The following is a 26,039-nucleotide window of genomic DNA, read 5'->3' on the forward strand; positions in this document are numbered from 1 at the left end:
ATTTCAATTTACGCCGTTTTGTTGTTTACACTTATCCAACTAAAGAGTAACAGAGAGTTGATTATCACAGCAAATTAAAACTATTAGTGGCCAAGTGGGAACTTTATGAACCTGCAGTGGCCATTTTAGTGGTGTTTGGTTCAAGAATTTCAATTTACATGTTTAAAAAACAATTATATTGTTACACGTAAATGCAAATTCGAAAAAAAATGAATATAAATAGGGTAGGTGTACCAGTTATGGACATAGTGGTTCCCTATTTCGCCATACGTGATTACTTTAATGGCTTCAAGTTTTGGAAATTTCTGTGTGTTGTAGTAATTAGATTTAAGATATATCTTGATGTTAAAACATTCAAAAAGATTCAAAATGTCGAAGCTATTAAAATTTCACATATGGCCAAATAGGGAACCACTATGGCCATAACTGGTACACTTTCCCTAGGAGTATTTTGGACATGAATGATCATTTTGCCAGAGCACTGGTTTAATTACAAAGATCCACTTAGTATTGTCGGATAACTTTGTTTTCAAAAGTCCTGATATGTGCCATGTCAAATAATACAGCCTAAGCAGAGATTGAATGCTGAGAAAATTGAGAATATCTCTCACTTATCGCTCTTTGTAACAATCATGATGCCTAGCACATAATGAGAGTTTGTTTATCATCTTCTGCTACAGCTCTGATTAGATCAGGGGGATATAGTGCATGATGAAACCCATCTAAACAAGCTCCAAACCTGAGGGATAATATTGATATCATACTTTCGAGGTTTGTTTATCGTATGTAAGTATTTAAACGTTAGAAATCACTCATTTAATAGTTGTCTGGTTCTCTAGATTTGTACTCTTGGAAATTCGGGGTTTGGCTTCGATGCATTTTAATCTTAAAGGTATCTGAGACGAGAGGTTTTTGGTGAGAATGATGGGAAACTTCTGAATAGAATTCAAAGTGAATTCTGATGAAAATCCTAAAATGATTCATATTAGAATTTATAAAGAATTGTTATTAGAATCTTGGATAGAATTTGATGAGAATTCCTGACAGGCATTCAGAATTCTGAAGGTAATGCTTATCGTTCTCTATTGAGATTGCTGAGAAGATTCTAATGAGGTTTTGGTGTTGAATCTGATGAGCTTCATGAGAGGATTCTGATGAGAATCACGAGACGGTTTTAATGCAAGACCTGAGAGGATTCTGTTGAGAATAGCAACTATTTTTTATGAACAATACTGTTAGAATTTTGAGAACAAACGGTTGTCTGGTTCTCTAGATTTGTGCTCGGGGTTTGGCTTCGATGTATCTTGAAATAATGATGAGTTTGGCCAAATTTGCCAAAAATGGCATTTGACGCAATGAATTGAAACTGAAAATTTGCTGAACCAGCTGCACCGGTTTCAAGTGATAAGTTTATTTTGTAATTCATAGCAATGCTAAGTGCAATTGATTTTTGGTGAACCTCTAAAAACTCATATGTCCTCAGATTTCTAGATTTATAACTTGTAATGAACGTACTATGTTGTAACTCCTACTCATTCATTCACTATTGTTTGTGACTGGAGAATTAATATAGATTGTTTTAGTATACTGGGATGACCTCTCGGGTCTTCTTCTTAATACTTAAAACCAATAAAATATTTTATGCAGCTTCTTTTTAAACATGTTGATGTAACGGTATTGGTTTCATTGAAGCAAAATCATTAATGTATTGTGCATAAGATGTGATTAACATTGGGACAAAGATAGTTTCTTGCCTTTCATTTGTGAGGACAGATTATCATGAGACTTTCTAAAACCACATCTTCTCGAATTCCCAAAACTCTGCAACATGCTTATGCTATGCATATTTCAATCTGTCAAATTAACTTATTGGTGTGATTGCACCACATTCGTCAAATCAAGCCCCAAGTTCCCACACACCACCTTCCATCAACCACGATATCCAAATCATTTTCCGGCCCGTATTACAAAAACACACCACTCTAATTGACTCGTAGCACATTAATCTCACTCCTTCAAACGAAGTGCCAGACATTTGTTAAACGACCCGCCGACCGAACAGGCCGCCTAATCAACTCCACTCCGTCAGGCAGGCTTGCAACCAGCCCATTCCGGGAAAGAAAGATTGCAATCAATTCATTTCCGTCTTTGTAGAGCACAACCAAAACAACACTCGTCTTGTGCTCTCTGCCAGCTGATGCCTCGTCAAGACGTCCTGCATTCGAAAAGGGACGAGTTTTTCCATACGTATACTAACATGACACATTCATTAACTCAACCCTTGTGCCTGTCTTGATCCTATGGTGGTTAAAGAAAAGCTAGTACCTTAGGATGGCACAAGTCGTCGATGGTCGGTTGGTCGCTAGGTCGTCCGCAGCCCACTAAGCACCGTTATATTAGTTAATCCGCTTCGCATGTTAAACGATCATTATTTTGCCAACCACACACGATGGGGTACAGTGGTTCAAGCTAGAACAAATGTCGGCTTAAACCTCAAACTTTCATAGGGATGATACGCCAAATTTAAACTTTTTTGAACATTTTTTCATTTGATTATTTTTCAATCTTTGATCTTTTTATCATAAAAGTGATAAGGAAAGCGAGAAAAATAATATTGATCCAAGAACATTGCTTTAATTTTGAGGTTTTGGCTGCCCCCGAACCACTATGCAACGTTGCCTCCGCCTTCCCTGAGGGAGACACATCAGCGCTTTGATGAAAGAATTCGACCATTAACATGTGCAAGAAAGACTTCTTCACTGAGGAGAAAGCGATGCGGAAGAAAGTATATCCACCCCGGAACTTGGACTGACTGGTCGGTCGGTGTTGTGCGATATCTATACTAACAATTTAGGTTCCTACAGCCTGAAAAAAGCGAACGTCGTCTTCGTCGTCGTCGATCCGGCTTATCAGGGATAACTATCTTAATCGAAAATGACTCTTGGTTGGCTGATTGCTTGTCGGAAAACCGGAAGACCTGCAACGGCAAAAAGTAAATCGCATGTAAACAACATCCGATGAGCTGTTTAATGGGAATGGAATGAGCTGATGGTGATGTTTCACGGAATGCGATTGGTGTAAGTGGGCTTCGGGCTTTTTCTGTCTGGGGTGGATTATTTCGACGTTGTCTTTGTTTTGTACTGTCTTTCAACATAATTGACCCGATAGCGTAATCTCTTTAGTATAGCTTGAAAATTTTACGAATATTGTCTCATGACAAATATAATAAAATATCGAATCGATTAAATTGTTGCAAAGGCATATAAGGTCATCCAACCAACCGACAGACTTTTCTACGATCTCCAATTCCTTCGAAAGTAAGTACTCGATGGATCGGTTGATAAAGCTGCTCACATTTGTGCTTGAGAAACTAGACCGGAACCTTGTCTTTCGAGATATTTCCATTGAGAAATCTTTGTCAAACTCTGAAGAAAGAGAAATGAATTCCGGCAATTTTGATGAGTTTCTATGATAAAAAGTTTGTGTGACTCACCATGAACTTCCGTATTTTTTTTAAATATATATGATGGAATATTGGAGGAATTCAAGATAAAAATTATGATGTTTGTTGGTAACATTACTTGAAGTAATTCCCGATCCCAATACTAAATCCGAGAAAAGATCCTTTAACCTAATAATTATTAAGATAACTCAATTAATAACCCGGTAAAGGCAAAATTCCTGAATATGTTTGTAATAAGCTTTACACCGGATTCCGAGAGCTGAAAATTTTGAGAACCCCTTGGAAGAAGTGTTTTTGGTCTTTAGAGTTATGGTTGGAAATTCCTTCATTAGAATTCTTAATCAAATGAAATTTTGAAAAGGTTCTGCAGATAACCTTGCAGGCATCTAGAAAGTATTGCTACTTCGAGGAATCTTCGCAAAGGACTTCTTTGGGCAGAGAGTATCATTGCATGTTATTAAGAGAACAAAACTCATAACAACACAAAACTGAGAACAGTGCGCATCGTATCTTCGTGCTGTGCGTAATGAAACAGTACTTTTCAGTGTTACAAAAACAGTACTTTTCAGTACTATTTTGTCTACTATTGATCCCTTTACAATCCTTGTTTGTACCCGTGCCTTCGATTTTTCGTTGGACCAGTTGGCGAAAGCTAGCGGTGGTAATCCTTCTTGGACACCGTCTTGGGAAAAAACCTCTTAGGAAGTCACGTTTTCTTTCGTTCTTTTTCACTAAACATGGTTGCAACTACAAATAAAAGGAAGGGTGAATCTCTGAATTCACAACTTCCTTCCAAAAAAGGGGGATTTAAAACTGTCACTAAACGTAGCAAGAATGGAAGAAAGGACGTTTCTCCGGAATGGGAACTTTCTTCCAAGGGTGAAATGGATAATGTTTATAATTGCATCGAAATGAGCAATCAGTTCGATGCTCTAAACAAATTTTCGAACACCAAATCGAAGCAGTCTCTAGCTAAGGCTCTTTGATTCAAGTGAGGAAGCAAAGAGTGCCGCCTATCGTGGTCAGTTGTTCCGAATTTGGGGGATTTACGCAGGAGCAGGGCTGGCATCTCTTCAGTGCAAACAGAAAAACACAAAGAGTTTGCACTTTGTGTTGATCATGCATTTGAGTGCAGTGCAACAGCTACACTTTCTCACTGGTTTTAATCTCTTTGAGGCCTCTTTGTGTCTCAGCTCTCGCTGCAACGCATTCTTCGACACAAAGTGTTGATGGAAAATGGTGAACAAATACTCTTTGCGTGGCTCATTGAGCACCTACTAAATGGGGCGAGCTTCTATTAGAAAATATTTCAGAATTGTTGGAACAGGACCGTCGAGTAGATGACGGAAATCGATGTCCGACGCTATTATGGAATCCAAGATGGCGACTTCCGGTTTGTAAAAATCCCTTCAAACCCATGCAATATGGGTATTTTTGAAACGGGACCGACTAGTAGATGATGGAAATCGATGTCTGAGGCCATTTTGAAATCCAAGATGGCGACTTCTGGTTTGTAAAATCGTCGGACATCGATTTCCGTCATCTACTAGTCGGTCCCGTTCCAAAAATACCCATGATATATGGTAAAAAGAACCAAGTTGTGTACACTTTGAGCATATTTACCAACACACTCTGTCAGCATCGCTCTTTGCGTAATAGCTTACACTCTCTTGTCTCTACTACGCTTCTCATTGTGTTCGTGTTGTTACACTTTGCGCGCGTCTGTCTCCTCTTTGTGCAGTGCAGTGATTAAAAAGACAATTTAAAAAAGACAAATTACACCGTCTTCAGCCAAAGGCTGCACAGACTGAACGATCATTAACATTAGGCAACGGACAAAACGGAACACCCAGTAGCCCAGTGATGAATTTTTCGTTTGACGAAAAGTTTCCACCGACTGGAGCGGGAATTGAACCCACGCTCCGTGACCGTGACACAATACGCCTAAACGATTGACGCCGCTAACCGCACGGCCACGAAGCCCACAAATTCTGCTCTTTGTGCGCATAGTGCGAGTTGAAGCCAGCCATGGGCAGGAGAACTTGAACTCCATTAGGGGTATCGAGGACTCCTTCCAAATCGCAAAAACCTGGAGGAAATTTTCAAAAACCTGGAGGAAATTTCCAGAACCCCACTCAGTGCCGTCGATGCCAAAAGTGGGGTCATGGTACAAAAAATTGTCGCATGGATGCTAAATGCATGATTTGCGGAGGTTCTTCTCACGCTAAGAACGTCTGTCTAGAGAAGGAAGATACCACCAAGTATATATGCTCGAATTGCGGGACCAATCATACATTTTTGGGCTTGCCCTTCGCGTAGGCCAGTCGTCGAGGCTCGCGCCAGACAGATGAAAGATAATATCCGTTACGATAACGGTCGTTTCCAAAATTTCCCTGGTAGAGTATCGAACAATGCTCATTTTTCAGTTAACGATCACTTGATCTTACCCACCAGGAAGATCATAATCATGCTCATTCACAAAATAATTTTAATCCGTCGGTTAATCGTTCAAATCTTTCAATTACAAATGTATCTACTCAAAGAAAATCCTTTGCCGATATCGTAGCAGGTAAAGGTGCATATAGCAGTTATTACCGAAACGTACTTAAAACCTGGATCTAAACTCAAAAGAGATCCTAATTTTTTTGTTTATCGTAATGATCGACTTGATGAGGCATGTGGGGGAGTTGCAATCATCATTCATAGGCGTATAAAACATCAATTGTTTTCGTCATTTGAAACTTTAGGTGTTTATAAATATACTTTCATAGCTGCCTATTGGCCTTTTCAATGCTCTGGACAGCAAGTTAATTTGCACCAAACTGACTTACGAAAATTGACTCGCAATAAGTCAAAATATTTTGTCATTGGTGACTTTCATGCCAAACATCGATTATGGAATAATTCTCAAAGTAATTCCAACGGCAGAATTTTATTTGATTAGTGCTCTTCAGGATATTTCTCAATTCGATACCCTGATAGCCCTACATGTTTTTCCTCTTCTAGAAATCCATCTACGATTTGTTTGGTCGTAACCGACTCTAGTCATCTTTGTAGCCAACTGATTACTCATGCTGATTTTGATTCTGATAATGTCTCTGTTACATTTCAAATATCCCATGAAGCGATTGTCAATCGTATCAGCTCCACTTTCAATTATTTTTGAGCCGACTGGAATATATATGAAACATATATTGACTCTAATCTTGATGTTAACATTTCTTTACAATCAAAACTTAATATTGACAATCCTCTTGAAACTTTAAAAAATTCCATTCCAACGCAATTCCAAAATGTTAAGTAAAATTTGAATCCGTGATTATAGACGATGATCTTGAACTCTTGATCCGTCTTAAAAACGTGGGGAGAAGGCAATTTCAACGCACTCGCGATCCTGCTAAGAAAATTATATGGCAGGATTTGCAGAAAGAAATCAAAAAACGTTTTTCTCAATTAAGAAACAAACATCTTGAAAATAAAATTTCACAATTGAACCCTGGCTCTAAGCCCTTTTGGAAATTATCTAAAATCTTGAAAAAACCTCAGAAGCCAATACCGGCATTGAAAGAAGAAAACAAATTATTACTAACTAATTGCGAAAAAACTCAAAAACTTGCTATGCAGTTTGAAAGCGCGCACAATTTTAATTTAGAACATACTAGTCCATTTGAAAATCAAGTTACTCAGGACTTCGAAAATATTCTCAATCAAGAGAACGTTTTCTAAAATGGTGACTGATTTGGAAGAATTGAGAACTATTATTCAAAAATACAAAAATATGAAAGCTCCTGGCGATGATGGAATTTTCCACATCCTCATCAAGAAACTTCCAGACAGTAGCTTATCATTCTTAGTTGATATATTTAACAAATGTTTTCAATTAGCATATTTTCCTGACAATTGAAAAAATAATAAGGTTGTACCAATTCTAAAACCAGACAAAAATCCTGCAGAAGCTTCTAGTTATCGTCCAATCAGTATGCTTTCCTCCATCAGTTAACTTTTTGAAGAGGTCAATTTGAACAGAATGATGGTCCTCATCAACGAAAATTCAATGTTTGCCAATGAACTGTTCGGATTCCGCCATGGACATTCGACCACTCATCAACTCTTCAACTCATCAATGACACAGGCCTCTCCGCGAAAGGACGAAGTCTGCGTGTCATCTGTAGTCGATTGCAAAAAAAGTTTGGATATTTATTCTTCATATTTGCAAAAATGGAAGATTTTTCCTAATGCTTCCAAAACTCAACTAATAATATTCCCAAATAAACCAAAAGCTCTTTATTTGAAACCTTCAACTAGACATGTTGTCACGATGAGAAGGCTTCCAATAAGTTGGTCAGATGAATGCAAGATAATAACTTTCAAAAAGTAAATTGAGGGCATTCAGGCCAAATGTATCAACTATGTATAATATCTCTATCTCCTTGTTAATAGAAAATCAAAACTTAAGAACAAACTTTTGATATTCAAACAAATTTTCAGGCCAGCCATGTTGTATGCTGTACCAATATGGACTAGCTGTTGTAATACCAGGAAGAAAGCTCTGCAGAGAAATCAAAATAAAATTTTGAAAATGATTCTGAAGCTTCCTCCTTGGTATAGTACCAATGAGTTACATAAAATATCCAATGTTGAAACATTGGAACAAATGTCAAATAAAATAATTAATAATTCAAGGCAAAAATCGTTACAATCTTCTATTGCCACGATTACTGCGTTAAATGTTTAGGTTAAGATAGGTTAAGTAAATTGAAAACGTGTTTTTTTTTCTCTTATAAGAAGGTGTAATCAACTCACCTGTAAGAAATCTGAACTGCTACGGCAGATGAAATGTAAGTTGTTGTTTACAAAATGTTAATAAAGTCTTCAATTTGTTTTACCAAATTAGGTTGACAGTTTTGTCTAATAACACAGAACACCTATATATTAGAAACGAATGTAAGTTTGAATACTAATAAAGAAATTAAAAAAAAACACAAAACTGAGATGTAGACTCTGTCCGATTGGGAACGCAATGTCAAGAAGCAAAAGAAGTAATATCAGATAGCCTTGAATACTCAACTGTTGGCATCTATTGTGCACCCATACATCAACCAGTAGAACAAACCGATGTCCATCCCATTCGTCAAACATTCGACAGAATACCATAAAATATAAATATCGCACAACAACTAGGTAACAACCTCATCTGTCCGTTGCAGTCATGTACCATAAAGGTAATACAAAATCGAAATACTCCACCTCTGGTAAATGCCTGGTAAAGCCCTAAATCAAACCACCGTTCGTTCGGTTTGTGGGTCAAGGGTGGGTTTACGATTTTGGCCAAACGATGTGGAGTGCATGTTGATGTGCATAAATCATCGCTGTTTACGCGCGTTCACATAACAAACAAATGTGGCATCTGATTGCCAGGTTGACGGTTTATGGGATTGGGGAGGTGAGGTGGGTGGATTTGGTCACCGTTGGCGGCATTGCAATGATATTGGAAATGCAATGGGTTTGACGACGTGAATGCAGCTTAGCGTTGTGGAATGGGATATTGATGCATTTTTCTGTCAAGTGCAGGATTAAACAGCAATGATTTGTTTTTATTTCTATTCGTGAATTCCACCTTTTCGAAACTTTGCAACACAACAATATGGTGGATTGTTCAACGAAACTTCTAAACATAATCTGAATGAATAAAATGAAAATCTAAAAGTAGATTAATTATTATACCTTTCAATTTCGCACTCTAGTGGATACAAATAATTGACACTGAAGAAGGTTACAAGTGGTTACAAGTGATTCACTTAATATATAAAAATCAGAACTAATTTATTCCAAATACAGGTTCCAGGTATGATTTTCTTAAAACTCAGGTTAAGATTCATGTTTGCATCAGCTCACATTCAAGTCATTCAAATATTATCAACTTCTTACTTCGGTGATTTAGGTCTGATTCTCTTCATACTCAAGTGATTCAGGTCAGCTTCAATTCGCATTCAAGTAATTCTAGTCTGATTCACTACATATTCATGTGAATCAGAAATGATTCACTTTATATTTGAATATCTGAATATTTAAGTGATTCAGGGCTGATTTACTTCATATTAAGGGTCTGAATCATTTCATATTCCAGTGGTTCGAGAATTATTCATTTTTATTAATAAGGCTCTAATTAATTTCAATAAGAAGTGTTCAGATCTGAATTACTTCATATAGAAGTGGGTCAGATCTGACTCATTTAATACTCCAAAGATGCACTTTCTATTATTGTAAAACAGGTGTGACTTTTTTTTAATTTCTTTACCTTAATTTTGTTAGATTCAATTGTGTTTCACTTCATGTTACAGTAGTTCAGGTCCAATTGGATCTTAAGGCACTTAAGGCCTTAAGGCACCTCATGTTCAAGTAATTTAGGACGACCTATTTTTCATAAACTATTTTTTCGTGATCTTGTGGCTTTAATTTCAGCCGAATTCTATGAAATGTTGACACAATACCACAATCCTATTCAAGTTTGATGGTTTGGCAAGTCTGACGATCTGTTCCAGATTTATACAGATGTTCCGTGGAGTTTGTCCGACGGTCATTTGAGACATTTTAATAATAAGTTTTGCACGGATCAAACAAAATAAGGTACTTGTAAGTGGATCATGAACCATAAGTATATTGTACGCAAGTAGGTCATCTGCAAGTACTTCCAGAATATTCTAGAACCGATTCCGGGACTTTACAAAAATACGCCAATCCAACGATTGCAATCCATATCATATCATATCGACATGTCAAACTTCAAGATTTCTCGCCGGGAGTAAAATAAGGCAGACTTCACGGGACATCCGTATAAATCCGGATCCGATCGCCCAACTTTAGTACTTATCAGCAATCATAAAACTTGCATAGTTTCAACATTTCATTGTTGTAAAAAACCGATATCTGTTTTTTCGCAAAGATTAAAAAGTGCAACCTCACATACCCACAAAGGTGGTTCAAATTACAGAAAAGCCCAATACTCCAAAGCTTTCATACAATCCTTATTATTAAAAATGAGTTCTGTGAAATTTACGGCATTTTTGGTGAAAGATGATGTAGGTTTATGTGGAATTACTATGAAGAACTTTTGGATAACGTTCCGAGCACGATAGTCTGTAATATTAGTATTCACTCTTCGAAAATTTCGTGTAAATTTCAATCCACTTAGATGCACATAAAAGAAGCGAACCATTTGACATAAATTTACATCCGATCTTAAAAGTACATGATCACACCCAGCCAAAAAAAAATACACGACATGACATAAAAATAAGATGCAATGATCTACTCTCACGCCATGCCGTGTATTCGTTTTTGTGTGACGCGGGTCTAAGAACAGATGCAATAAAAATGAAAATGATGATCGTGGCGATGGTCTTTGCGTTACTTGGCAAATTGTTTAAGAAATTCCTAAGACATATAATGCTTACCAGCTGATTGGCGAATATTCGTATCCTTTATTCTCGATCCTGGCATTTCAAATAATGTAGCAGTCTGTATCGAAATCCATTTCACCAAAGTGTCGTCCAAACACCAAGCATTTGAAACGCCACATCACACAGCTTTTTTTTCTCATCACACATTTAAACGAACTACGTACTCACCGCATGTAGGATAGTAATGAAAAACTAATATTTCAAAATATTTAATGCTGTAAAGCTCAAAATCTTTGATTGATTTGTTTCTTTGTCCACTTCACTCGCGGCGTCCTTCACTGACTCCGTTTGAAAACAAACTATATTTTCTGCACGATGACGCCAACGATGCCATCGGAAATGTAAGTTTACGTCTCAAAAGATTTCAAATAAATTCTTGCGTTCAATTTTCTACGCTTGGGACACCTAGAATCAAAGACATAGCGCTCATTTTTTATTTTAATGTAAAACTAGGTTGTTGTACATTGAGGTTTTAGGATACGTCCAAAGAGGCATAAAATCAAGTCAAATTCATGTTTAAGTTGTGAAATAATTAAGTGTTATAAGGTTTACGTCGCAAGTAAATTTCATTATTTTTAAGAGTGTTCTTCAAACCATAATAAAGGAAGTTCGTAAAGATAATAACTCTTTCCGGAAGATGAAATAATATCCATCCAATAACCCAATAATAATATCCAATTTCCATCAATTTGTTCGCTGTTATTTTGCTTCATATAGAGTTATCGTCCGACATTTTTTTGCAAAAAATAATCATACAAAATTAACACAAAAAAGATTCTTTTTTTTAGCAAGTTTTCTTATTGGAACTTAAGTAACACGTTCCAGAGGTTCATGCTTCCATCAATAATGGTAATGATAGTTCTACTGGTATTGAAAGTATTTTTTTTAGTTTATTCATTTAAATTTCTATATGAATCATCAAAATATGGTGGCATAACCTTTAATTCTCACTAAAATAGCTGAACATTTGTCAGAACTTTATTTTTACCATTGTTATTATAGGATTGTAAGGAAGATATGAGAAATTTAATTATCATTTTATTTTTGTATTTTGAATCACCTCTATGCACACTGGCGCAACCTTGTGAGAAAATAATGAACCAAATATTTTTACGGATGTATTTGACCCACAAAACAATGTTGCCAAACACTCGAACTCTGTATCTTATGAAAATCATGAGATAAACTGTAACCTCAACATTTACGAATCAGATCGGGGGTTCGTAAAATAAACTGGTTTTTAACTCAGGGAAAGCTCTGTATTTTGGATGAAAATCCAAAGTATTCCTATTCTTAAAGTTTTTCTTAATCTGCAAATAAAGCTTTATAACTCTGCCACTGAGTTTGCTATGTGTTCCAAGCGAAATATGATACATACCCCGTGAAGAAATACCCAAGATTTATCAAAAAATGGGCTTTTTCGCAAACTGTTCAGCTAGCTGGCGTACGAGGGGTCCACCAATTTTAGAAAACAGAAAGGACCACCTTTAAGTTTTAACGAAAACTAGCGATCAGTGACATTAAATTGGAATTCTAACGATGGGTGCCGATGGCGGCCTGGTTTCAGTGAAAATTGCTCAATGGTTAATAGGCTGTACCATATTAGAAAAAAACGCTTGTAGATCCTAAGGCCTAAACTCGATGAAGTCCTTGGAGTACCAAGAACATCAATACAAACTATAACAATACCCATTTCACTGCTACTTCCGTACAAACCAATAACAAATTGCAAAGGTTTAGATAAATGGTTAAGAGGCTGCTCCATATTAAAAAACTATAGAAGGATCATGATGAAGTCCTTAAAGATACTTTTTTTAAAGAAGCTTACAATGACTTGAAATTACTCAAACATTCATTCTCATACATTTCCGATACGTACATTCTTGAAAAATATGTATTATTAATGGACGTGAATTGATTCAGCTTTTGATGAATTAATTGGGTGTGAAAAAACAAATTTGAGACGTGCTACTTATAGTTTATTCATGCATTCAAAATTGCCCATTCAGTGGCATCCATACTTATGCAGATATGCAAGTCATGGCTCAGTCATGTGAAAAACAGATTCAACCAATTTTTAAATCTTCATTGGACGACTTATAATACATCAAATGGTAAAACAGATTGACCTCATAGAGGAAGTGCTACTGTTCCCGGTCCAATTTTCACGCAAGCGACAGAGCAAAAAGAAAAATTCCCTGCTGGGAAATAGAATCCAAATCAGAGAAACTTCATCTTTGTAGTGAGGCAAGACACACAAAACAAAGTTATTTCTTCTGGCAGTGAAATAAGTATTGTCACTGTTGGACTTTGCAAGTCTCTACTTTGACAAACTCAAGCAACAATCCATTCCTCGGGGAAATCTAGTTAATCCTTGACAGTTAATTTGTGCCAGAAAAGGCATGGTAATCTTCCGCCTCTTTTTCCAAAAAGGAATACCCTTCCAATACAGTATGTCCTGATTGAACTGAAGTAAGCCACCATATTGTATTGCTACTTTGTGAAATTGTCTTCTCTCAGAGTGCTTTGCCAGTGGTCCAACAGAACCAGCATCCAGAAGCACAATCGAGTAAATTTGCATATCATCAATTAAGCATCTGGCGTTTGTCTGATCGATAGATTCCCGAAACGGTATAACATCTTGCACGGAGAATAAAATTTGTTGAAACTTTGTCCTCATCAAGAAACTTGCTCGATTCGCAAAGTTTAAGATTTTCCAAAGAAAATTGAATGAAAATCTGATTTTAGCTTGAATGCAAGATTAATTTGCATAAACTTGATAGTTTCCAGGATGGAATCGTCCGATTTTTTCAGTGTTTGCTTCCGGCACCATAAAAAGCAAAAACCCTTAGTACTTTCACATGGTAGGCACTGCAGGGATACACCTTTCTTATGTTGATGTGATTTAGATTGAATGCTCACGTCGTCTTCGTCTTCTCTGCTCCAACGGGATTTTTTGTTCGTCCATTGCCACAGACCTGACACATCAGATTCTTTCGTCCAATCTGATTGATACTCGTTCCACGTCATTTCACTTCTCTGATGAAACATAAGTGGAAACTGATACCTACCGTTTTGATTCCTACGGACACTTAAGGCCTCAGTGAAGTATAACTCACAAAAAAGCATATAAAATAAATAACTCCGTATGATTCCTCCGCGTTATCGAACCTTCAAACCCTTTAACTTTCGAATGGTAAGTGAAGATTTCGATTCCGAAACATGAATAATTTTAAATAAATAGAAATGTGTGGACTTTACATGATTCTTATTCCGGACGCTTCCTTACTTTTGCCTCATATTCCGGACACTTCGATTTGAATTCCGGACAGGTCAAACAAATCATAAATAGAAAAGTCAAATCATAAAATTAAATCGTTAAACCACTAAAGAGTCACCTAAGGAAGGTGGGCATTATACATTTTTATAGATATCTATGGAAAATGCTTGTTAAAACGAGAGTTGAAAGTGAGAACTTTTGACCGGCAAAAATTGAAATATTTCGTGTGAAATGTTTCCCATACAAAGTAGAGTGTCCGGAATTTGAAGCTGTCCGTAAAATGAATCAATACGGTATACGGAACAAAAAACGCAACGATTTTTTTTTGTTTGCATTGCCATAGCAATAATATTGAAATATTTTCTCGATAATTTTCCTCTGTCTTCTGTAAACAGTAAATGACGGTCTCACTTTTCTGTCAGAAAAGGCATTTTCTAATCCTTTTCAAATTCATAGAACTATTCTGGCTTGTTCCAGATACGAAGCTTATGAAGTTATTTCTTATGTGCTTTGCTGAAGGTGTCTTAAATCAAACGAACGAAATAAATATTGTTTGAGTATTTGATGCAAATTTTGTAAAGCATTTTAATCACTGGCAAGCAATTTATCAAACAATTTATGGAGTACATAATTCTTCTAATAATACCCGATAAAATTGTTGGCAGTACATGTAGACGACACTTTCAAAAAACCTATCTACAGGACTTCTACATTAGGCAAAGTTTTTTTGTGAAAAAGAAGATCGAAGACGAGAAATCGTTGGAATTTCAATTTTATGTCACTGATCGCTAGTTTTCGATAAAACTTAAGGGTGGTCCTTTCGGATTTCTCAAATTGGTGGACCCCTCGTACGCCAGCTAGCTAAACAGTTTTCGAAAAAGCCCATTTTTTTATAAATCTTGGGTATATCTTCACGTGATATGTCTCATATTTCCCTTGGAACACATAGGAAACTTAGTGGCATCGTATAGAGAAAGGATATAGCTTTCATTTGAAGTCAAAACAATTTTGGCGGCCATCTTGAATTTGGCCGCCATCTTGAATTTTGTTAGAAAAATCATTTTTCACCATTAGCGCACCGCTAGTTTTTGATTCTGAGATCACCATCAGAAAGCTGAGGAAAAATTGCGTAAGATAGCGTACAAAAACTAGGTAAGCATTGGTATTTACCCTATGAAATGAACGATGATTTTGATGTATATGGCGAGTGCAATCAGTGCAAAAATCATTTTTTGTATAACAAAGAAACAAGTTTTCAATCGTTGATGTATTATTCGAGTCAGATGGAGAATAGAAGTATTATTTTGAGTGAAAAAATTTGGTGGCCATCTTGGATTTTGATGCCATCTTGGTTTTAAATAGTAGAATGAGTTTTCACCTTGTTAGCACTCAACATTTTGAATTTTAATACTACCGTTACACTTAATCTTCTTTTTCCTGACGTTACGTCCCTACTAGAACAGAGCCAGCCCCAAAGCTTAACTAGCTTCAAAAACAAATTATCAAGTAGGAATTTTTTAACGCTTATTTGCTACCTGATTGATTATTCTGCATATTTTCGAGTTGAAAAATAGCATTATGTTTTTATTTATTTGGTTTTAAACCATTGATAGAGATGAACAATAAGTTGAACAGCTGAGATAAGATAAGGAATAAGGAATCTAATTGTTTTTCTTTTTAACGGAGGCCTTATAATTCAACATGAGCGCTGAGATGGTAAAAAATCATTCAACTTTTAAAAACTAAGATGGCGTCGAAATCCAAGATGGCCGCCAGATTATCCAACCTCAAAATAATACACCTGCGTTTCGGCATCCGCATTAGAACAAAGCCTGGTTCTCATCTTTCAATTTTGCTATTTTTACATGCATGTTGGGCGGTAGTAAAAACTTTATTGTTCAGAAAATCTTGAAAATTTAAGATTTCCATTCTTAATTAATGCACTTTTGGCAATGTTTTACGTTAAAACTACAGATATTACCACAATACTTACTAATGTCCCAACGCGCAATTTATAAACTTTATTCAATGACAAAAATGCATATGGTGAAAAAATGTTTGTTTATTTCAATCAATGTTTTCGGACGTTTTCATTCATTATTTTTTTATTCATTATTACTGAATTCAAAGATATGTCGAAGAATTATTCTGTTATAAAAAATCGCTTTATAAAAGAAAATTACTATTTAATAACCTGTATTCAGACTCGTATCAGACTCGATTCCGGTAGGGACGTAACATCAGGAAAATTGACAATAATGAGAAGAAAAGTATACGTAACCGTATTTTTATTGATGGCCTCTAAATTCGACATGCTGAGTGGTGAAAGTAGGTGAAAAACTTATTCAACTACTCATAATCAAGATGACGTCAAAATCCAAGATGGCCGCTAGATTTTATCACTCAAAATAACACTCGTATTCTTCACTTGACTTGAATAAAACACCAACGATTGAACTTGTTTCTTTGTTGTACAAAAAATTATGTTTGAATTGATTGCACTCGCCACATCTGTTAAAATCGTAGAACATGATTTAGAAAATCGTTCATTTCATAGGGTAAATACCATTGCTCACCTAGTTTCTGTAGCCTATCTTACGCAATTTTTCCTCAGCTTTCTGATGGTGATCTCAGAATCAAAAACTAGCGGTGCGCTAATGGTGAAAAAATGATTTTTCTAACAAAATTCAAGATAGCGGCCAAATTTAAAATGGCCGCCAAAATTGTTTTAACTCCAAATGAAAGCTATATCCTTTTTGTATACGATACCACTAAGTTTGCTATGTGTTCCAAGGGAAATATGAGACATATCACGTGAAGAAATACCCAAGATTTATAAAAAATGGGTTCTAGCGCAAACTGTTTAGCTAGCTGGCGTACGAGGGGTCCACCAATTTGAGAAATCCGAAAGGACCACCCTTAAGTTTTATCGAAAACTAGCGATCAGAGACATACAATTTGAATACCTACGATGGGTGCCGATGGCGGCCTGGTTTCAGCGAGAATTGCTCATCTGTTAAAAAGTTTTCAAAATACATATCGATAAGTGATTTTTCATCGATCGTTTTAATTTTTAACTCTTTTCATAAGATTAGAACCGAGCGAGTCCTTCTCTAAAAATCTTCACTTGAATAGTATTACATTTCTCCTGGATGACTGTGAACACGGGATAAATTTCCGAAGAAAAAGAAAAATGGTAATTGATCTATACCGTTTTCACCACTACTGGTGCACCTCGCGTTATTTTTGGTCCACCATTGTGGAATTCCGAGGATGGTACTCTTGGACAGTGCCAAGAACTTTTTTTCAACACATAACCACTCAGTTTGGGCACACGAGTGCCCACAACTCTTTGGGAAAGAAATCATCAAATATGCATTTTCCCTGGAAAGAGAAGATCCGTGCCGATATGGAAGGAGAAGCTTCCATTGCCACTGAGATATATCCTTATCCCGCATCAACTTTCGCATACACTTTTTCGGAATGGTTTTGGGACGCTGCTGCTAAGAAAAAAAAAATGCCGGGGCTAATGAAAAGAACGGGAATATGCAAAGTAGACTACCATTGCGCTACTTCAACTTTGGGAGGCCTTTATAGGGTTGGTGGCACATATTGGATTGGAATGAGTCTTAGATTTGGTAAGGAAAAATGTGGATTCCTTTTTTTTTTCGTCGGTAGAAAATTGAACACGTTTCTCCGGGGGATAGTATGCATAAAATTCCCATCTTATTTAGGTGGGATCACGTTGCGATGAAAAAATAAAACGTGTTCTATTCATAAGTAGGGGTTGCTGTTGATGAAAATTACGTTTAGCAGGTGTTGTATTTGGGGGTAATTTAAATTGATCAGAAGTAATGTGATACGAAGAAGTGTTTCGGATAGAATAATCAACAGTGAACGCTGAAAATGAAATAACGATGACAGTAGAACCATATTCTGCATGTGTGTAACATTATGGCGGTTCAGTATTTAAAAAAAGTTTGAAAATCCAATCTCCCATATCTTTCTTGTCATCCTTACCATAAAAAATGGTGTCCTGTGAAATTTGCAGCTTTCTAGGTGGTGGCCGAAGGAAAAAGTAGGTTTGTATGGAAATTACTATGGAGAAATTATGAAAAATGTTCCAAACATGTTAACTCTTTAATTTTCAGTACAAACTTATTGTTTGATTGCACATTGAAACCCCCTAAATTACGACCCTGTGCCTAACTGGAGGTCGTCAGCTTCTGCAGCCCTAAAGATCAGAAAAACCATCCATTCTACTGGCTACCTACAAGCAGCGATGCAGTGAGCCTAGCCGAATCACCATACGAAGAGCATGGATCTCCCAGGCATCCAATCTCCTACTCTCTAGGCGACCCCAACAGCCATCATCATCATCATCACCATCATCACTGCCGTAGGAGTGATAAGGAGGATCTGATAAGAGCGGCGAGAATCGCTCTGAGAACCAGCGAGGTAAAACATCGCAGCGGGAGACCAGCGGATCGATAGCCCGAAGAGTTGGAGCAACCTTCAGTCCAATTCTATCAGGTCACCAAGGCACACGGGCGGTGGACCCACGGCCGGTTAATTTTAATCCGTTTTTTATATGTGTTAGTTTAAGTGCAAATTTGATAGCTAGTTTAAGCCAAATAAACCCCTTTGCATGTTCGTGATTAAGTTTTAATAAATGTAGTGTTTCAATAGTCGCGAGTGTTAAGTTTGGTTGGTGTAAACCCCGAAAAAGCTGTAAGAACAGCTAGAACGCCCCGATTGAAGACGATTGTGCATGAAAGGGCACCCTTTGTGTGGCTGTGAAGTAAATCCCATCGATGTTGGGGACAGGAACCGTCTGAGCTATCCACCCAAGGTATTTGGACCTTCCCCATCACTTATTATCCCGTAGTATAAAGTTAATCTCCAAACCATAATATACAAATTTCCTAAAGAGCGCAATTCAATCCGATGGATAGGGAAAGAAATATTCATGAGTTTGTTTGCTATTATTTGGCTTCAAATGGAATAATAACTTTGTAAATATCCACAAAAATCCCATACAAAGTCAGCTCAAAAGGGATTTGTTTCTTCAGGAATAAGTTTTCACTATTGGATAAAAAGTGTGTACTTTCATTACAGTACTAAGGTGTATAGAACATTTTTAAACATTTCTCCATAGTAATTTCCAATAACGCAATAGGTATCTAACGAAGGGAGTGTATGAATTAAAACTAACCGAACCGGCCAGCATCATGCTCATTTTACCAGAAATCCCCAATCTATCAGGTTTTTGATAGGACTTCTCATATTATATGCAGGAAAACTATTTATGAGCTTTGCAACTAATGACATTTTCAGAGATATAATCGTCTGAGTCTGAGTAACCTATTTATATGGCTTGTTATAGGACTTTTTATGGAGGAAAGCTGATTATGAGTAGCTGAAATTACTTTTCCTAAGTGACAACAGTCTAAGAAAGTTACTGCTAACGCTTAGAAAAAATTGTGTTAATAGCACTGCGGAACACGTTTTTGTCTCAAGCAACAAAATATCACTATTCACCTAATGAAGGGTTGGTGAATCCAATGCCGATTTCGAAAATATCATAGCACGTCTAGTTTTTGAGATATTGGCTGTTTAAAATGCAAAATTTCAGCTAACTTGCATACAAATTTATCACCTTGTATGGCAATTAATTTACTTAATTTGCCACAGAATTCAAACATCATCTGTATCGTTATCTGTATACAATACTTACCAACAAAGTTTATAATACTTTCGATGCTCAAAAGTTGGTTTTTGATGGGATAGAAAAGTATTGCATTTTTCCATTAAAGAGAAACGGAGAATTTTGTATGGAGAATTAAGCATGGAGAAAAAGTTTCTTTAATCTAAATTTAATCACTCAATTTAAACCAAATTATATCTGAAATGTAACTTAAAGTTCTACTTTGCATGTTTGGTGGATTAGATCAGCAAAGAATTCGATAAATAATATTTTAAATGTCATGTTTACATCAATGAAATTAGTGTTTTATACAACTTTGGCGACCTGTAGCCAAAAATTGTGACGTGCAGGGAAATTTCTGAAAACGGCATGAGATTCAGCAAACCCAAATCTACACGTAATTTAATCCTTGAGGCACGCAGAAATGTCTTTTTTGTTACGCTGTGTTGTCTATAAAGGATTTTCCTGCATATAATATGGCAAATTATATGAAAACCTAAGAAAATGTGGAATTTGGGTTGAATGGGCATGATATCGATTCGTGTGGTCAGCTCCAACTCCTACATTGATATTTTCATATAGTCTAAAAAACGTTATTGCGATAGATCATACACAGTTTTCCTGCATATACTGTGAGAAATCTAATTGAAAACCCAATTAAAATTGGAGAATTCGGATGAAATGGGCATGATTCTTGCGACCATTAGAACCACTTTCATCCGATTTTTCAAGCAATTTTTCATAAGATACAGTCGTTTTCTCAAGGTTTACGCGTTGCGTTCACAGATTATAGAATTCCGACTGTGCATGGGTATACCCCATAGTATAACACTTTGATTGTCTTACCTTAGTAACATTTCCTATTCATCATCTCTATGGAGTGACATTCAAAAATTTAATATGTGGTGAATATTTCTATCCTGTTTTTTTTTTCAAAAACATTAATTAACCTCTGTATTCGTACGATGCGAACAAATGAATTATATATTGCTAAAACGTAAACAACCGACAGATCACGTTGACATCCCATTTAATTTCAAATTAATTAGGCTAATTGTTTCATTTATCCACCATTGCCGTCACTGTCTCCACAGGTTGAAATGTTCCAAACGAAAGTATTCCTAGTGTCACTCACATAACTCACGCTTATCTTCACGTGTTTCCTTTACAGAGCCTCCACCATCCGCCAAGTGATCCATCGTCGCGGAACCATCACTGCACTTCCGGGTCGACAGTGCCGGAAGCCATCCATAATCACCACCAGCACCACCACAACCACCATAGCAACAATCAGACCTTGCCAAGGTCTTCTTCTTCCAAGTCGGCTCCACTGCCACCGGTGAGGTCATCCAGCAATGCGTCTTCATCTTCGCCGGCATCTTGCATCACGGCCTGTGTGTCGACCACGACGGCGTCCATCTCACCCTCACCCACCCCTTCGGCTTCGACGGCGTCCACTCAAACGGCGGCTCCGCTGACCTCCATCCTTGTAAATAGCAATAGCAACAGTAATAGCAATGGTCATCATCTGCATCACCATACTTGCGGTGGTATGAACAGTAGTAGCAACGTTATCACGGTGGACTTGGTGAACTCGACCAATCCCAAACTGACGGGTCCTGGACCAGGCTCAACCTATAGCAGTAATAGTAACAATTTTATCGGTAGCACTAGTGGTAACAGTAGTTTAGGTAGTAGTGGTTCCCATCATCATCACCACTCCCATTCGCATCATTTGCATGCGGTGGGTGGTTTGGGTGGCGGGGTTGCTGTAGCAGGAGGTGGAGGTTCCATTGTGGGGATCATTGGCCATGGTGGTAGCGGGAATCTCACAGGATCCATGACCAGTGCCAATCATCCGCAGATGGGCTCCACCGCCGGGACGTCGACGCTGAAAAAACGTGTTCAGATCCAGGAGGTTACGGTATAGCACAGGTACAGCACAGCTGACGACGACCAGGAAGCTGTGTGAAGACATAAATGCAAAAAGAAGAAACCTACAATTTACTTAAAATCCAAACAGCACTACAAACTGGAAGGAAAATCCGGACCTGGGGAATTAATCCTGCGGCTGATGGAATGGGTATTCATTTCACTTAAATTAATTAAAATGAAATTTATACGAACTGACAGAGCGCCGAGCCATTCATGTTGCGCAAACTGTTGCCTTCGGATTCTATTCAACCACAGGAAAGCGGGAACAGGCACATCGGCTCTCTCTCTAATGTTGACGTCAATCCGTGCCCACACAGGATGTTGAAAATTGAAAAGCAAACAGCTTCGGTGTTGTATATTTGTTACGGGTTTCCGTTAAAGATTTTATTATTGAAGTGATAGGCCAGAAGTGTTCGATGTTCGAAAGCTTCAAGTGAGATTATTTTCCGGGGGAACCGAAATTGGATTTGCTGAGGGAAGCTAGAAGGGAGGCTTATAGCAATTAATTTTGTGTTCGATAAATAATAAATTTGATTGAAGTATTTTGTTGAATATTGTTTACTACACCTGTTAAGGCATACCATTTCAATGTTTAAAGGCACAGCTAATCAAATGAAGAGTTAATTAGGATGATTAAATGTTTTTATACGTATGCCAACGAAAATCGATTTGTTAATGGTGCGTATTATTTTACATTTACCAATAATCAGATTTATCTTACTGGTAAATCAAGTCGAGTCTAGTACACGACACTGAAGACGGCCTTACAGTTGAGGTCGAAATACGCGTATATGTCAAAGGATACAAACTCTAGTGGAATTAAATGGTTTAGTACTAAATTCGGTTTTTTCATCTACTTTTGGTAAATCAATGCAAGCTACAATTCAGGGAATCAATTGGCTAAATGGGGTATAAAATTTCCTTTGTACATTAGAGTTCCAATCAATTCAGCAAACATTCAATTATTGTACTGATTTAAAAACAAGATAGCTGAGTAAACATGTTATTTTTTATAAGTATCCGATATGATTTCTTCCCTTAAAGTACAAAACTACTATTGTTTCTGTTAAACTCCTTATTCCCAGTTTTAAAAAATTCTACTTTGTTACAAAATTCCAGCACTTTGCCAGCATTGCCTTGTATGGTCGTTTCTGATAAATAAAGAATTCTTTGACAACAAGAATTGTTTGGTTTAAAGTGCCAGGAGAAATTATTCAGTTTTCTTCAATTTTTTGAGTAGTTTTGCGTTATCAACAGTACTTTCCATTTCTACTTTTTTGTTCATGCACTCTATTCTTTCTTCTCTTTTTCAATACTTCTATTTCTTCTTTCTATTATTAGTTTCCTTTCCTAGTTTCTGTCTTCTTTTCGCATAAACCATTCGTTTTACATTTTTTTTAATTTATTTTTTTTTTCACTGCGCTTCTGTTTATAACATCAATGAAAGAAATAACATAAACAGCAATCATATAAGAGGTGTAATCAAGATGCATAGTTCTTTCGAATACTATCCGTCTGGTAACCATGAGATCCTATTTTGGAACCTCTCATTCCCCAAGTAGCCGATTTCGGACTTTGTACAAACCGCTACCCTATTCTCGTACGATCACGTATTTATTTTCTTAAATACGGAATCTTATTTGTTTTAATTGAACTGCATTAAATATTATTCATAGATTTGTGATCTACGTGTCGTTATAGTATTGATACATTTCTCCTGAACTTACTTACTTGATACTTGATGGGCTACAATTCGCTACGATGAATCTGCGCCGAATGGATGAGTCTTCTCCACTGGGCTCGGTCCTGGGCCAATCGCTTCCAGTCGCCCTGAACGTTAAGTGCCCTTAAGTCCTCCTCAACCGCAAAAAGCCATCGTGTGCGCGGCCTACCACGAAGTCGGCGGCCTCGTCCGGGTTCTCTGTTGAATATTATCTTTGCTTGTCGTTCTTCCGGCATACGGGCAACGTGACCAGCCCAACGCAGCCTGCCGTGTTTTATGCGCTTGACAATATCCACCTCTTTATACACTTGGTACAACTCGTGATTCATGCGACGCCGCCAGATGCCGTTTTCTAGTTTACCGCCGAGTATTGTTCGCAGCACTTTACGTTCAAACACCCCGAAAGCTCTCCGGTCGACTTCCTTCAATGTCCATGATTCATGGCCATAAAGGACAACCGGAAGGATCAGTGTCTTGTATAACGCGAGTTTTGTTTTCGTTTGCAGGCTACGGGACTTCAGCTGGTTACGGAGCCCGTAGAAAGCCCGACTCGCAGCTGCAATACGTCTTTTCACCTCGCGGGTAACATCATTATCGCATGTCACTAGTGTTCCAAGATACACAAATTCTTCCACCACTTCAAACTTATCACCACCTAGCACCATTTCGCTACCACTAACACGTCCGGACCCACGTTGACCACCAGCTATCATGTACTTCGTTTTTGTGGTGTTGATCGTGAGCCCGATTCTCGCTGTCTCCCTCTTGAAAGGCACGAACACCTCTTCCACTGCCCGACGGTCAATCCCTATGATGTCGATATCGTCCGCGAAGCCAAGGAGCATATGAGAACGTGTGATAATGGTACCGCTTCTCTGCACACCGGCTCTCCTGATAGCACCTTCGAGCGCTATGTTAAACAGCAAGTTAGAAAGAGCGTCACCCTGTTTCAATCCATCTAAGGTTACGAACGATGATGAAATCTCGTCCACCACCCGCACACTTGATTTTGATCCATCAAGCGTTGCACGAATCAGTCTAATCAGCTTCGCCGGAAAGCCATGTTCGGACATAATTTGCCACAACTCGTTTCTCTTCACTGAATCGTACGCTGCTTTGAAATCTACAAACAGATGATGAGTCTGCAAGTTGTACTCCCGGAATTTATCTAGGATTTGACGCAGGGTAAACATTTGATCCGTCGTTGATCGGCCCTCTCGAAAACCAGCTTGGTATTCGCCGACAAAGGACTCCTCATACGGTCTCAATCTGTTGAACAGAACTCCAGACATGATTTTGTACGCCGAATTAAGGAGTGTTATCCCTCGGTAATTGGCGCACTCCAGTCGATGCCCTTTCTTGTACAAAGGGGAAATGAGACCTTCCAACCAACTAGTAGGCATTTGTTCTTCCTCCCATATCCTCGATATGATACGGTGAAGGAGTTCGTGCAGCTGCTCGCTTCCGTGTTTGAGAAGTTCGGCCGGGAGCTCGTCCTTCCCAGCAGCCTTGTTGTTCTTCAGCCCATTGATAGCTTTTTTTACCTCATCTAGCGTTGGAGGTTCCACAGCCTGTCCATCGTCATCGATTTGAATTCTGCTACCAGATCCACTTCCATTATTTCCATTCAACAATGACTCAAAGTACTCTTTCCACCTGGCGGCCACCATTGTCTTATCCGTCAGCAAGTTTCCTTCGCGGTCATTGCACATGGCGGGAGACGGCGCTGTTTTTCTCCGCACACCATTTACGGACTCGTAGAACCGTCGCATGTTATTCTCTTCCATAGCTTCATGCGCCTGAGCAATTACTGCCTCTTCATGCTCCTTTTTCTTTCTGCGATGGATCCGTTTTTCGGCTGCCCTTGCTTCCTTGTACCGCTCTCTGCTCTGACGGGTACCAGACACCAGCATCCGGCTTCTAGCCATGTTCTTCTCGTTCGTCATTCTCTGGCACTCCTCGTCGAACCAACCGTTCCTTGGTCTTCGTTGAGCAGTACCTACCACTTCTCGCGCTACTGTGCTCACTGCTCCGTGGACTGACTCCCACAGATCGCTGAGGTTGACGCTTTCGTCGATTTCGCTAATCCGCTCGTCGAGCTTTTGATGGTAGTCCGCTGCTACACCATCTGCTGACAGGCGTTGGATATTGAAACGCAACGATTGTCGATTTCTAGAACTCGAGACGGTTGATAATCGCGCTCGAATTTTGCTTACAACGAGATAGTGGTCTGAGTCGATATTAGGACCCCTGAAAGTTCTAACATCGATGACGTCGGAAAAATGTCGGCCGTCTACCAGAACATGGTCGATTTGGTTGCAAAGTTCGCCATTTGGGTGTTGCCAGGTGTGCTTGCGGATATCCTTGCGTGCAAAGTAAGTGCTACTGATGGCCATCCCCATGGTGGCAGCAAAGTTCACTAAACGTAGGCCGTTGTCGTTGGTAACAGAGTGAAGGCTCTCTTTACCAAT

General features: G+C 38.0%; 1 protein-coding gene across 1 annotated transcript in view; it reads left to right on the plus strand.

Moving 5' to 3' along the window:
- The window catches only part of LOC23687515 (neuroligin-1), an 820,739-nt gene extending 798,821 nt beyond the window's left edge, over positions 1 to 21,918 (plus strand). The window contains exon 18 of the mRNA XM_021849531.1: positions 21,082 to 21,918. Within this exon, the coding sequence (XP_021705223.1) occupies positions 21,082 to 21,840 (759 nt within the window). The 3' untranslated portion in view covers positions 21,841 to 21,918. The remainder of the gene's footprint in view (positions 1 to 21,081) is intronic.
- The last annotated feature ends 4,121 nt before the right edge of the window (positions 21,919 to 26,039 follow it).

This window comes from Aedes aegypti, chromosome 3, assembly GCF_002204515.2.
Source record: "Aedes aegypti strain LVP_AGWG chromosome 3, AaegL5.0 Primary Assembly, whole genome shotgun sequence".
In the NCBI taxonomy this organism is placed as follows: domain Eukaryota; kingdom Metazoa; phylum Arthropoda; class Insecta; order Diptera; family Culicidae; genus Aedes; species Aedes aegypti.